Genomic DNA, 15384 nt, shown 5'->3' with positions numbered 1-15384 from the left:
AGATATCAGTACAAATTTGAATGCCTATTTAAAGAGAGTACTGAAGCCTTGTTTCACCTCTCTGACTTGAATTGGAATTACTGTCTATCCTTATCAAAAATTTGGGAGGTTTGATTTAAATAACATATCATTAAAGTTTTTTTTACTAATTAAGACCAATAATGATATATTATAAAGACATAAGGTCTTAAGAAACCAACTAGATACTACATCTATCTGATGATCTGTTTGGTATGATATTATAAATTATATATGTGTGTGTGTGTGTGTGTGTGTGTGTGTGTGTAATTTTTTTAGGCTTTCATGATTAACCTTTTCTTGAGTGAAAGCATAACATTATTGGCAATTTAACATCAAATGGCTCGTTCTATTTCGAATAAATCAATTGTTTGCATTCTACCTTGTAAAAATTACTTTTAAGCCACTGACGATAGTCTGTTAATTTGAAACTGAAATAGATGGCAGTCTATTTAATAAGTAATACTTTTACCTTATGTTTTCGTGAATATATTGTATATCCATTGAAAGGATTAAACCATGATTGACTATAAAATCCATGTTGCCAGTTTTACTAAGTCATATTTTATGTCACTATGATTGTCTAGATCAGTGGTTCTTAACCGGTGTTTCACCAGCGAAAGATGTCACATGACACAGTTTTGAGTACAGTTGGCTACTCTGATCCTAAAAATTGAAGACTGCTATGCCCGTTGATTTCTACACCAATAGACTGCTAGACTGTATTAAAGGATTTGTTAGAGTCCCTAGTTTCAAAAACATTACCAGCAATATTAAAACCTGTATTAGACCAAGTTGTAAACATGGTAAATTACATCAAGTTAGCATGCCTTTTTAAAAAACTTTGCATATCTATGGAAGCCAAGTACGAATCTTTGCTTTGGCACACTGAAATAAGATGATTATCCAGGGATAAAGTGCTATTCCGAATTTTAGAACTTCAGAATGAATTATTGGTCTTTTTTCAAAACGAAGGTACAGATGCTTTTGTAAAATGTCTTCAAAATGATATTTGGTGTGCTAAAATGGCATATTTAGTCGATATTTTTAATTACTTAAATAGCGTTAATACAAGAATTCAAGGGAAAAATGAAAATGTTTTGCCATCCACCGACAAATTGTCAGCTTTTCAGAAAAAAGTATCTCTTTGGAAAAACCGCATATCGGAAAAAAAAACAGTGGATATGTTTCCCTCGCTCCATAATAAAAATGTCGAGGGAATTATTTCTGTTATGACAGAACATTTAACAATATTGGAAGAAAAGATTTCAAGTTATTTTCCTTCCATACGAAATCCATTTGGCACAGTCAATACATCGAGTTGTGAATTTTCGTCACACGAAGAATAATTAGTTACCTTGTCAACGAATCGTACTCTAAAAATGAAATTCGCTGAAATAACTCTTGAGGAATTTCGGATTTTTGTCCAAGCCGAATACCCAGCTCTCTCCACAAGGGCACTGAAAATTTTGTTACAGTTTTCAACATGATATTTGTGTGAACTCGGTTTCTCAATTATTAGCGAATGTAAAAAGTAAAAAGAGTGAAAGACTTACCAATATAGATAAAGAGATGAAGGTAGCTATATCATATGTTAGACCTAATATTGCCGACATCTGCAAAAGCCAACAAGATCAAGTATTGCATTAAAATAAGTTCCATTTTTTATAAAAGGCAAGTCCATGAATATTTTTATTTTTAGTTTTATGACTCTAATGCTTTCAGTGTTCCCCAAATTTTTCTTATAATCAAAAGTGTTCTGTGACTTCGAAAAGGTTAAGAACCACTGGTCTAGACACATACTTGCAGCAAAAATTTTGTTTCTGCAGTAGGTAATTTGATAGATACTTTGTTCACATTGCTGTACTGAGAAATTTATGGTGTGTCAGCTTCCAAGTTGAATTGACACACCAGCTTGTTTTCTTTGTGATCCTTTGGAAAATATTTTATAATTAGTTGGAAAGCCACATATTTCGTTGTTGATGTTGTAAAGTTCTTGTATTAATGCTAATCCTATATTTCTTCTGTTTATGAATTCTGTTAGGTTATATACAGCCTTGATGGAGTGCTGAAGATTTATTTGAAGGCATGCCAGGGAAGCAGTGCTGTTTTGGCTAGCTTCATTATTCCTTTCCATAATCGATGTTTTTAATTTTGAGCTGTTTGTAGTAGTTGAATGTTGGGCAGTCTTTTAGTGCCATGTACTTGCTGTCATTTTTGGTTTTGGCATGTTTGTTGATTTTGGCGCTTTATACAGTTCATCTCAGATTTATTTTGTGGGCACTTGCTTAGCTTGTGTTTCTTAGAGAAGAGAGGCACCTCAGAATGTTTATGTAGTCTGTACAGTGGCAAATTCTCTACAGCATTTTAATACTGGTTTACAACAATTTTATTATTATTATTATTATTACAGTGGGTGTCTCTATGGAGTCAGGCGCCTCATCACAGGAGACCCTATATTGACATACTAATCATTATTCACACAGTATCTGTCATAATTCTCCTTAAACTCATTCACAGACGAAGCACTCACAACCACTTCTGTCAGTGAATTCCACCCATTCACCACCCTCCAAGCAAAAAATCTAGTCCTAACACCTGTGTTAACCACACTCTTACACAATTTCCAGGGGTGAGTGATCCCTTTTATTCTCAACATTGGATTGACTTCAATAATTAGGTTTCTGTTGTATGTTTTTTTATTTGTTGCGATAAAATTTTGTGATATCTTTGTATTCCCAGTTAAGAGTTCTTTGTTCTATAAGCATATTGAGTCATTTTCATTGTTTGTATCAGTTTCACTGAGAATATCATATATAATTAGCCTTGGAAGATGTTTATTAGTGGGATTTGTTTCTAATGTGTCTTTACATGTAGTAAGTCAATGTCTCTCTTTTCTTTAGTTGAATTAAGACTCCATTATTAATACGTTTGCTATTCCGATTTTGATTTTTCTTGGATGTATTTTATTTTTTATGATATTTTTAGTTTCTTTGCTGTTTAAATAAGCTATTGGTTTGACATTTAATTTAAGGCAAGGTTTTTTATCTGCTTCATGTTTGTTTTCATTGCTGTTTAAATTAGCCTGTATTTGTTGTTGTAGATTCTTCCTTGAATACTTTTGTTTCATTTTTCATTTTCTTGAATACATTCATTAGTTCACTCACTGCAGTTAGTATGCCCATTTTTTAAATCATTTTTTAAATTACTGCTTACTTTGGCAACATTATGCAGAAAATCAAGGGCTCTCTCAAACTTGACCTCACAGTGTGCCACCATCGTAGAGTTTCTTTCTTTATATGCAAGATTGCAATATGATGTTTCAACTTGTTCTCCTAAGTTTATGTAAGGTACAAAGTTTTAGAAAAATATATTTACAGATATGCTGTGTATTCCTAGAAGTGACACTTCCATTGACTTGACCTTCGGAGGACTGTTCCTTGTGATCTTTGTCCCTCCAGAGGTAGTAGCATGTGTGTGTGAGTGTGAGGGAGATACTGACCATTGCTATAGCAGTTAATCATATGGTGAAAGGGACGTTGTCTTTAAGGTTAGCTGAACAATGGATACAGTGTCACCAGCTGTATTCAGACCAAATGGGTAGAATAAAAATCACTTATACACTGTTTGAATTATGATACTGCAAAGTAAATTACTCACTGTTATAAAGGACATGGTATAGCTATCAGTCACTACTAGATATATCCAGTTTTCCTGTTCGAAACCACACAAAATCAGGTTTAAAAGAGTATTGATCAGAGGCACGTCTGAGCAATGTGTGAGTGTGTGTCATAATGCACTTTTATATACTGAGAAGAGAAGTTTATGAAGGTTTAAAGCTCGAGTTTTAAGTTTTTTACTGGACAGTAATAATGATTCAGGAGGTTTCAAGCCAAAGTTCAAGCTTACCCACAACATATTGATACCTTTTGAGTGATAGTGATATTTCAAGGAGTATCTGCTGTCATCAATCTCTAAGAAGATAGATGTTCAAGAAATATCTTCCATTCTGAAAACTTGAGGTCTACAATCTGTACCTTTTTAGAAGTGGCAGTCCTTCCACCAAACTGAACTCTGCTGGTTCAACCAGTGAATCAAATCATTTCAGTTTTCAAGTGCTTCTACCGTCCGTGCATTTTGCCTAGTGGCTGTGCACTTCTCAACCATATGCTTGGGAAAAGAGTGTTCTAGGTTCAATTCCCGTCGGTGACGTGAGGAGCTGAAGGATCTTCCTCAGTCATAGCCAAGTTAGCCAGTCTTGGGCGTGAACAGTAGGGTTTTTCCCTTAGTTTATTCTGGGGTTTTTCATCTTACAAAGCAGGCAAACCAGCCTTGAGAACTCAACACTACGGACATAGGATAAACCACGGCGTAGGGCTGACCACCTTATCCTGTGAACGGTTTGAGGTCTGATGATAAATAATCCTCGACACCACAAGGTAAAAGAGGGAAAAGAAAGATGAGATAAGATGATATGAAGTGCTTCTACCAGTGATCCATCTTTAAAAGGAACTAGACAAGGAGACAGATGGTAAAGATAAGCACTTGGTCAGGGATTGGTGGAAGCTTTTGGACATAATGAGGACATCAAAAACATTGGCTGGCTGACTGAAGTTAAGTGCTTCTCCATAAATACTCATTCATGGAGAGGCCTTGTTACATTGCCCTGATTTAAACTGCAATGATGGTATTAACTGAAAGTTTGGGAGATTCTTATCTGATGCAACTGCAATTAGGTTTTTTTTTTCTTTGTCTTGTTTTGCTTAGTCAAATCTCTGAAGCAGTTATCTCTGTTTATTTTAATTTTTAATTTTCTCAGCATGCAGCACCTGCCTTAAATGGTTGGCTGATTGTTAAATGTCTGCCTTGTTTGAATTATTTACTTTTACTCTGAAGATGGACTACATGTAAGATTCAGTGCAAAATACTTGTATGATCTTTTATGTACCATTAAATAATTTGTTTTTACTACTGTGGTAACGTGTATTCACTTGATATTATTATTTTGTTATGTTTGTCAATCCTTATTTTTATTGCTTATTTTTAGCTCCACCTCAGTGCAATTCTAACCAGTTTTCATGTGGTCAATATGTATTTAATCGATCTTATTGCATTCCTCATTATTGGCGCTGTGACAGAGTTGTTGACTGTGTGGATGGTACTGATGAAGGAGAAACATGCAGTAAGTATATTTGTGTGTGCGTGCGTGTGCGTGTGTTTCGAGTGAAATGCAGTTTATATAAATGCTTAATATTTTATGCAACATACCACTGAATGTGGGAGGGAGGGTGCATGCTTCTCCAGTTTCCTATCATACCATCAATTATCTAATTTATATTGTATTATAATTATACTGACAGTTATGTATGATGTTGGAACCACTTATATTCATATTTAATACATTGATTCTGATTCTGGCTGGAATTTTAGTCCATAAGCTTGAATTATCATTTTGGTTATTTGTTTTTGTTTATTATGTAAACAAGGAAAAGAGCAGAGAGAGAGAGAGAGAGAGAGAGAGAGAGAGAAATCACAAAAATACGAGGACAACACTCTATGTTAGTCAGGAGTAGACAGTCTTGATATCTTTTGACAGTGGATTTGAAATTATTCAGTATTTGGCTTGTACTATACATTGGTCATATATGTAACTGGCCTTCATCACTTTGACCAGTTAAGTAAATGGCTGGTTTGTAGTATGAACTAGATTTGACCATTTAAAATATTGATCGATATGGGTTTTCTGTCCACCAGTGGACATTTTAGGAATGGAATTTGGCGAAAATGTAAAAAAGAGCCAAGCATAAGAAGACATTCATTTTCATTTTGATCTTTGCACTAATGTTTTTATTTATTTATTTTTTATGAGACTTCCACCCATGAAAGGTTGTAAACCTTTCATTAGTACCATTAGTACCATTGATTAGCTATGGTACTAATGGTACTAAGTACATTAGTACCATTGATTAGCTATGGATTTTTTTTTCTTTCTGATTTTATTAACACATTCGCTGCCAACTACGAGTATACTCATAGTTCATATATGAGCTTTACAAGCCAACTACGAGTATACTCGTATGTCGATTTACCGACCTCTTATGTCAAACACGAGTTAACCCTTAATATATTTACCTTAATTTGGACCCTTGGATTCTGAATAAAGCAGAGAGCACGTCTAGGGGCTTGGTAGGAGGGAAATAATTTCAACTAAAATATTGTATATTATATGTGTGCCTCAGAAGCCAACTACAAATATACTCGTATGTCGATTGCCAACCTTCTATGCCAAGTGCGAGATAATCCGTAGTATAACACGTAATTTCTAAATCAATTTAAAACTAATGAAATCAGTAAAAATAAAAATCAATCAATAAAATAAAAAAACAATTTATTCAAATTAAGAATGGTACATTTTAAAACAATTTTCCATGCACAATGGTGGTTTTTCCTGGCAAACAGGACAATAATAATGTGTTTCGCATGTTCGTTTGTTTCGTGTACACACACGGCATGGCTTTGTCCGGCGATTCTTTTTTTCTCTTGGTTGTAAAATTTCCAAATAATGAAAATCCTGATATTCTCTGATGTTGTAAGCTCATCCATTCCAACAAAAACTGAGATAAATTGATCTCTAAATTTTAACGCAGTCATTGCATTTCCAGTAATCGTTATAAAATTTATGCGCATTTTGAATGTATACCTCAAAAATGCGTATTGCCAATTTCTTTGGCAATTCGCATCGTAAGGTGGAATAGTAAGAAAGCATTTGATCAGAAAGATCAGTGCCTGACATCCCCAAATTATAATCCCTAACGATGTTTGGTTTTAATTGAAATTTACCATTCTGATTTTGCATTTCAACCATTTCAAATTTGTGCATATTTGAAATGGAAAGAACTTCCCTCTTATCCTTCCATTTGCTGACTACAACAGGACCTCTTCTTTGCCAGACAAATTCCCCTTTCTTTAGTTTCTTCTGAATAACATCTGGCGGAATGTTTTTCCTATTATTTATCAGCGTTCCACACACGTACGATTTTCTGTCGGTAAGCGATTCCGTCAGAGCTACAGAATTATAAAAATTATCCATATGCAATACATAACCCCTGTCTAAATATTCTTCCATCAAGTGGAATACAATATCATATGCATGACCCATTTTCGCTAAAGAGGATTCAGATTTTTTTGTATAAATTTTTATTTTTATCACCAAGCCATTCTATTCGCATAGTTCATAGAATTTCACGGCATATTTATGTTTGTTGTTTTTTATGTATTGCTGAAATGCCAGTCTATTGCACCACAACACCATTGACTCATCAATACGAGATTACTCGTAGTTGGTGTATGAAACAAAATTCGTCTGATAAGCCGGCTACGAGATCACTTGTAGTGACCTTGAAGATGCAAAAAGGGCTTGGCGTGTGGGAACAAACTATGCCTGAGGAGCGTGTCAGCGAACATGTTAATTTATATATATATATATATATATATATATGTTTTTTTGTATTTTTTAAATTCATTTTTACTTGGTATAGAAACTCTGCTCTAGGACCAAACATGGAACTTTTTCAGGCCATTTCAGATCTCCAGTAAGCGGGGAACTGGTCTCGTGTAAGTGTAAATTCATGTAAGTAGAAAATCCTAGATAACAAAGTAGCTGACATATTGACCTGTAGTTATGCTTAAACATAGTCCAGCCATGGCAGTTAAAATATATATCAACCATCTTACATTCCATGTCTGTGGAATATGTCAGTGATAATAATGTTAGTGTCAGTAGTACACATTTACTAGCCATGATAATTATTTATATTGTGGCCAGTAGGAAGGTTAATGACCTATAGATCACGAATCTGGGAATACTCCTGTTTTCTTTAATGAAAAAACACCTAAGTTCGCTGCTTTTTTTCTTGATAACATTACCAGGGCAGATCTGTGCAGAAAAAATGCATGATTAGATAGCTTCACTGAAAAGAATAACAGTTGTTTTTTGAAACAAATAATGACTTGTAGGTGAAATCAGTTATTACACTTGATGCATCTCCATATAATTCCTTGCTTCAAATAGCTCAGATATGACAGCTGTGCTTCAAGACTAGATAAAAATTTCCAAGTATTATGGAAAATAACTGGATGGTGTTTCACCACAAGTTTTGGGAGAGTGTGCTGGGGAGCTGACAGTTCCTTTGACCTGGCTTTTCAATGAAAGTCTGGCTGCTGGAAAGGTGCCCATGGAATGGAGATGGGGGGGGGTGAGATAGTGCCATTGCATAAGGACGGTAGCAGATCATCAGTGGTTAGTGAGATCTTGGAGAAAGTAGTGAAGGACCGTATGCGGCATTGGGCAGATGAGGGTAATGTTATCTGTGAGAGCCAACATGGATTTGTGAAGGGACGCTCTTGTTTTGGCGATGTGCTAGCCTTTCGTGATAAAGTTACAAGAGTATTGGATGAGGGAGGGGCATGTGCTGTCATTTTCTTGGACTTGGCGAGGGCATTTGACAGGGTGCCACATGATGAGCTGATATTTAAGTTGCAGCACATGGGTCTGGATGTCAGATTGGTCAACTGGATTCGGGATTGGCTGTCCGATGGGTATCAGAGAGTTGTGTATGGTGGGGCAGTTTCAAGGAGGCAGAGGGTTACAAGTGTAGTCCCACAGGGCTCAGTACTGGTTCCTATACTGTTTAACCTTTATATCAATGACATTGTCAGTGGATTGTAGGGGGATATTCAGTTGTTTGCAGATGATGCGAGACTGGGAGGGATTATCGGTAACAGTGCAGATGTGGTAGCCCTGCAAGAGGATTTGGATGGGCTAGATAGATGGGCAAATGAATGGGGGTGTCGGTTTGATGCAGCGAAGTGTGGGGTCTTGAGGTTTGGGAGGCATCGATGGGACACTGCATATACTCTATGGGAGGAGTTATACTGGAGGAAATGGGGGAGACAGGAGATCTGGGGGTTGATGATTGATGGAAACCTAAAATTTGGGGGACATGTTGCAAAGGTGGTGAGGGTAACACAGAGGATTGCTGCAATAATGAGAAGGACACTGACCTGCAGAGATGAAACGGTTGTCATTCCGTTGTGTAGGACCCTGATCAGACCACAATTGGACTATTGTTCTCAGATTTGGTCCCCAGGATTTGAAGGGGATAAATTAACTGTGGAGGGGATACAAAGGTGGATGGCAAAGGTGGTTTCAGGACTGTACAATGATAGTTATGAGGATCAGCTGAGGGAATGTGGACTGCAGAGTTTGGTGGATAGAAGAAGGAGAGGCGATGAGACTTTTTAACTGTTGAGAGGTGGTTACAGGGTTGACACTGGGGAGTTCTTTCGCTTGGTTGAACAGCGGGAAGGAGTGATGACAAGAGGCCATCCCTGGAAGTTACGAAAGGAAACTGTGAGCAAGAGGGTGAGGAGTGGTTTCTTTGCATGGAGGGTGGTTGAACCATGGATGCATTGAATGCATTGCCTGATGGAGTGGTGAGAGCGAGAATGGTCAGTGAGTTCAAGGAGTGGTATGATAGACTTTGTGTTGGGGGGGGGGACCTCCCTTCTTCGATGAGTCTTGATAGACTTTGTGTTTCTTAGGAAGGACCTCCCATGATGAGTCTTTTGACTCCATGGAGGCCTGAATAATAATAATAATAATAATAAAGTCTCTACTTCCTTTTCACACTGTTATGTGGGCAAACTACTTTGCTACAAGTGATGGATAGGAAGTTATTGTTGAGATAAGGCATCAAACCTATAGACTAGTCTTTTTCGTAGTGGTCTTCAGAGTGTGGTGACTTCTGACATATCTCTTTGATTGTGAATGATGTCAATATAATGTTCACTCTCCCAATTTCATAATTTTTTTCACTTGATATGTGTAAATTGTCAACAGTAAATTTTATACAATCTGGATATTTCTCGAAAGGAGTTGTGTTTTTGGGAGTATCTTAATAGGTTTTAAAGTTTTTGAACTGATTTATAAGAAAATTCCAATGTATGTCTTGTAGTATAGAAGTAATGACAAAAAATTGAATTATTGTATCTTAACTTTGCAATGTGTTGCATGGTGTTTCTACTCTGCATAATAATTTATGAACAGCTATTTTTGAATAACTGATCAGAGTGAACAGTTTGTAGAGGTCAAGTTTCTTTTTCTTCATATCTTTATCTTCTCTTGAAGTACAAGTTGCTTTAAATTATACTTTACAAGAAATTATATTCTTGTTTTTTTAAATTTTCCATAGACTTATTTTCCATAATCTCATTTTTAATCTAAAGCATAAGCAAACAAAAATTTACCTTTGAAATTGCTTCATTACTAGGTTATATGTATATAGAAGCATTTGACTTCATTTCAAGTTGGCCCAGTATCTCATAATACACAACATGCTCCCTTCTCGTGTGTGCTGTTGAGTTTGCTTTCAATGTCCCCATAAGTCTTGCTCCCATTGTTACAGCCTCAATAAAGGTTGAAACTGCATAATAATCTGTTTTTAAGAATTACTGATGTTGATTTTTATAAACATAGGAGTACTCTAACTGAGATATGAGAACAATATTCTGTGGTGGAGTGGATTTGAAATTTGTGCAGGGGTGGTATATAATTATTATATACCATCCCTTATTGTTAAAAATTAGCAAAAGAGAAAACCTAGTCTCTTAGATCTGAGGAAAGAAATATCTAAGAAAGCCTGAGGTTAAAAATGATCCTGAGGGTATTATGGAAAATCAAAATGCAGAAATAAGACAGGATTGAGATTAACAAGTGAGCATCATCTTCCACTCAATTTTTTTGTCAGCACTTCTAATGATGTTCATCCATTGTATGAGAAGGAGGCATGACTATTATGTTTTTTTATTTTTATTTTATTTATCACAAATGGAAGATGTGCTCAGCAACTCTGATAATGTATTCAATATTGGATGCTGACTCAACATGGCCCATTTGCTACAAAATCAATAATCTACTGAAAAGTTTTTATAACTGGCCAAACAAAGTTATTGATTGGCTGATTTCCAGACATCTAATGGTACCAAGGATTTACAGCACTCCCAAGGTACTCCTAAGGTATATCTTTATGTCCCATTGGAAATGCCAGGGACTCACTCGCATCTAACCTGTGCAAGTATTTATCCTGACTGGTGATTCATATTGACAAGACTGAGACATATGTAAAAAATTCCCTTCATTTCATTGAAAAAACAAAGGAGTCTCTGCAACCAACTTTTTTTTATATGAATCCCCCCACCAACGCACATATACAGCCCCTCGTAGCATATCAGTGCCATGTGTGAGTTACTGGTAAGCCCCAACATTATTAACTTGATTATGGATGTTCCCATAGATGACACCTTACAGCTTTTATAGAATCTCTTCCCACCTGATAATGTATCATCGTTCCGCTTGTTTTTTTTTTCAGTTTCGTGACAAACAATGAACTGAAATAAGGGTGAACTATGTGCTCATCCTTTTCTCCTATAGTTGGTGTACTTATCGCTGGAAGATTTTGCAGTATAGACTAAAATGGAAACTCTGACTGTGATTTGTTGACACAATTTTTATCATTTGGCTGAGGCCCAAACAACTAGGAAAATTTTATTATGGAAGATCAAAATATTGTCCTTGAACAGTCTACACATTACTGCAGAAGTAGAAAACAACAGATCTCCCAATACTCAGTTCATTTGTGTATTAGAGAAGGCCAGCTCACATAGAGAGAGAGATACTTACATGCCCCTTCCTACCACCATTCAGCACAAAAAAGTGATATAATCAAGACCTTTACATGACAGAGTGTACACCATCTCAAATGATAAATCAAGAACTTGAGCACCTTTGTACAACATTGTCATAAATTGATTATGATTATAAAACTAAATAAAATAAAATAAAATAAAATCTTTCAAACAGCTAGGACAGCCAGTACTACAGAAAAGCCATAACTTTATCATATCTTAAACATGTAGCAGATACAATAGCAACTATTTTTATACTGCAACAAACATGTGAGCAATGCTTAGTGGATTAAATATTGCTTAGTCTGGAATACTAGCTAGGAAAAGTGCCCCTATGTAGGCACTAGAAGGAAGCCTAGATTATAACTTGGGGTGTGTAAGAATTGTTTCTCATATTTTGGGAAGTTTAACATAACCTTTTTTGTTTAAGTTAGATTGGTTTTCAAGGGCAGCTATAGCTCTGCAAAAAAAAGTCCATTTGAATTTGCTGTAAGAAGCATGGTTGTTTTTTCCCCATTTGTGGATGATTCCAAGATGTAGTCCAGACTGTCTATAGTCTGATTGGAGATGTATTTTTTATGTATTTCAAGGAGATGTTGGCTGATCTTCCATTTGCCTGTACTAGACCAACTTGCAGTAACAAGAAACTCTAGATACACCAGGAACTGAGATAGAAAGGGGTTAGTTCTTCATCTCTCAGTCCAGGAAAATGGATAAGAATAGCCAGTTTCTAGCAGGAATTTTGAAGCAAGTGGAGTTTGTATTCTTTAAAATTCTGGTGATCCCTGGACATAGGAAATAGTGATAACACTACTGCAATATGTATGTAGAGAAGTTTGGTGATTGAGGGGAGGATTAAGTACTTTGCTAATCCATTTGGAATCTTAGATAGCTATTAGATAGTCTATCCATAGTTAGAGCAAGCTATCTAATTTTTGTCTTATCTAAGATTCTGATGAAATTAGCAATTACAAACAGTCAGATCATGCAGATCATGTTTTGAAAAAAAAAAAAAGAAAAAAAGAAAACTATTTTTTTTCATAGTACTTCAATTATGAGCAACTTAAAAAAAAAAAAAATGCAATTGCCCTCAAAAACCTGCCTAATTAAAATAAATATGGGTTTTGTTAAATTTAATTGTGTTAAATTCTCCAAAAACAAGAAACAGTAATTTGTAGACATTGTGAATCACAACCTGGGCTACTTACTAATGCCCATAGAGGATGATCGTCTTAGCTATAAATCTAGACTTTACTCTTGGAACATTAAAGTGTTGTTTAATTCAACAATTTAATGCTTCCATTATTTCACTGTTTTAATTCCATTAAACATCTAATATGAGTTCTAATCAGCACCCAAGCTTTAACACACTGACATTGTAGTCCTTCCTCTAGGACACTTAATCCACCCAAAGTGGAAATGTTATAAATTCACCAATTCTCCAAATTTACACTTCCCACCTTTCAGTACATATAATTACTACTACTACTATCAGATGTTTTCAGTTTTATGTTTGACAAGACCTAACTGTTTGCATTTAACATGAAACAGTAATAATAATGATACTAAGTATCTTATTATTTTCATTATCATTATTATTATTGTTATATATGTGGATATATTTTTGTCATAATAATTATATGTTTTGTAACATTATGTAATTTATCCTCTGATCCTGATTTATGCTCATGTGTAGACCCACATTTTACTGTGTGGGCATTCGAAACCAAGATCCGTATGGAATGGGTTGATTACTCCTTATTCCAGGAGTGTCTTATATCTGTAAAAATGTGTACTCACATGGCTGGTTTGCCTGTTTCTGAAGGACGAAAAACCTGAGTTTCCAGGTGAAAAACCCCTCTACCTCTATATGAGACCGGATAACTTAACTTTAGTCAAAAGAGACCAGATAAAGTCCCTCACTTCATGGATGGGAATCAAATCCAGGTCTTTCTAACCAAAGGGCTTTGTCTATACCGAATGGGCTACAGAGGCAACATTTATCATATAGACTTCTTTTTTTTATCTTTTTTATCTATATTTCATAAGTAGTAATATTATTACTTATAAAATTGATCAACATGATTTTATTTTATTAATTCACTAGTTGGATAAAGCAGTACTCATTTATCTTCACTGTATGCTCCATTAAATGAGCAGAGTTATGATCAAAACATTATTTTATATTATCTCAGATAAGCATTTCATTAAATGTGAAACAACTTTTATTATAGATTATAGGCATTGTCAGCCCAATGATCATAAATGTGGAAGTGGTCTCTGCATAGCAGCCAGCAAAAAATGTGATGGATATTATGACTGCAGAGATGAAAGTGATGAGAAACAATGTGCACAAAGTAAGTAACATGTGCATGCACATACACTATATACATGACTTTAAACAGGTTCATTACTAAATATACTGTACTTAACAAATTTTATTTAAATTTATACAGTTAGCAAAGTCTAAAGCATATAAAACAGCAGTATTAGTAGACCATGAAACATCTCCTTATTTATATGTTCTTAGATATTTATTATTATTATTACCCTAAGACCCTCATGGAGTCAAAGACTCATCTAGGAGATCCCTTTGTCATACACATAGCTCATCATACCATGCCTTAAACACATTGAAATTCTCTGCAGACTCCACATTCAGGCAAGACATTCCAATCATTCATAATTTTGCATGCAAAAAACCTGCTTCTCACTCCCATGTTCACATCCTCCTTATACAGCTTTCAGGGATGACCTCTTGTTCTCCCCTGATATCCCACCATTTTATTAAAAACCTCTTCAACATTGATCCTATAACAATTCCTTACTTGTAGGTTTCTATCATATCACCTCTCTTCCTCCTATCCACTAGACTCCGTAAATTGCATCTTCTTAACCTTTCCCCATATTCAACATTCCAGAGATCAGAAACTACCTTAGTCAGTTCCCTCTGGACCCTTCCCAACATCTCTTTTTCCTTTTGAAAACTAGGTGACCAGATCTGCGCACAGTCCATGTGTGGCCTAATCAGAGCCTTATGCAATGGAACAAGATCTCTTTACTTCTACAAGTCAGTGTCCTCTGCATCATTCCCAGAATTCATTGTGTTGTCCTCACAATTTTGGTACTGTGTCCTCTAAATTATAGATCCTTATTGACTATCACCCCAAGATATGTTATTTCCTTCACATCCAACAATATATCTCCACAAAACATAAATTCTATATATCTTCTTTGTTTCCCCAATTTTAAAACCTTACATTTTGCAACAGTGGACTGGCCTCTCCATTTCCATGCCCATTCACTCAACCTATTCAAGTCTTCTTGTAAGGCCACAACATCTGCTCTACTCCTCATAGTTCATCCCAACTTTGCATCATCTGCAAACAAATGAATATCCTCATCCAAATATTTGCCAATATCATTAACATACATATTAAACAGCAATGGCCATATAACAGACCCCTGAGGCACACCACTAGTGACTTTCCTTTTCCTGGATATTCCTCCTCCATACACAACATGCTGATACCTATTAGATAGCCAATCTTTGATCCAGTGCACTAGTCTAATATCCAATCCCAACCACTCTAGTTTGACTATCAACTTATCATGCAGTAA

The 15384-nt window shown here is 35.5% G+C and overlaps 1 protein-coding gene across 1 annotated transcript in view; it reads left to right on the top strand.

Annotated features, from left to right (window-relative positions):
* The window catches only part of mgl (low-density lipoprotein receptor-related protein megalin), an 890817-nt gene that overhangs the window by 69081 nt on the left and 806352 nt on the right, over positions 1–15384 (top strand). The window contains exons 3-4 of the mRNA XM_090412774.1: positions 5066–5200; positions 13998–14120. Coding sequence (XP_090268900.1) covers positions 5066–5200; positions 13998–14120 — 258 coding nt within the window. The remainder of the gene's footprint in view (positions 1–5065; positions 5201–13997; positions 14121–15384) is intronic.

This window comes from Typopeltis vanoorti, chromosome 23 (assembly GCF_054136105.1).
Source record: "Typopeltis vanoorti isolate ZY-2024b chromosome 23, IOZ_Tvanoo_1.0, whole genome shotgun sequence".
NCBI lineage: Eukaryota > Metazoa > Arthropoda > Arachnida > Uropygi > Thelyphonidae > Typopeltis > Typopeltis vanoorti.
Note: the sequence above shows the minus strand (reverse complement) of the source record. Positions and strands in the feature narration are given on the sequence as shown.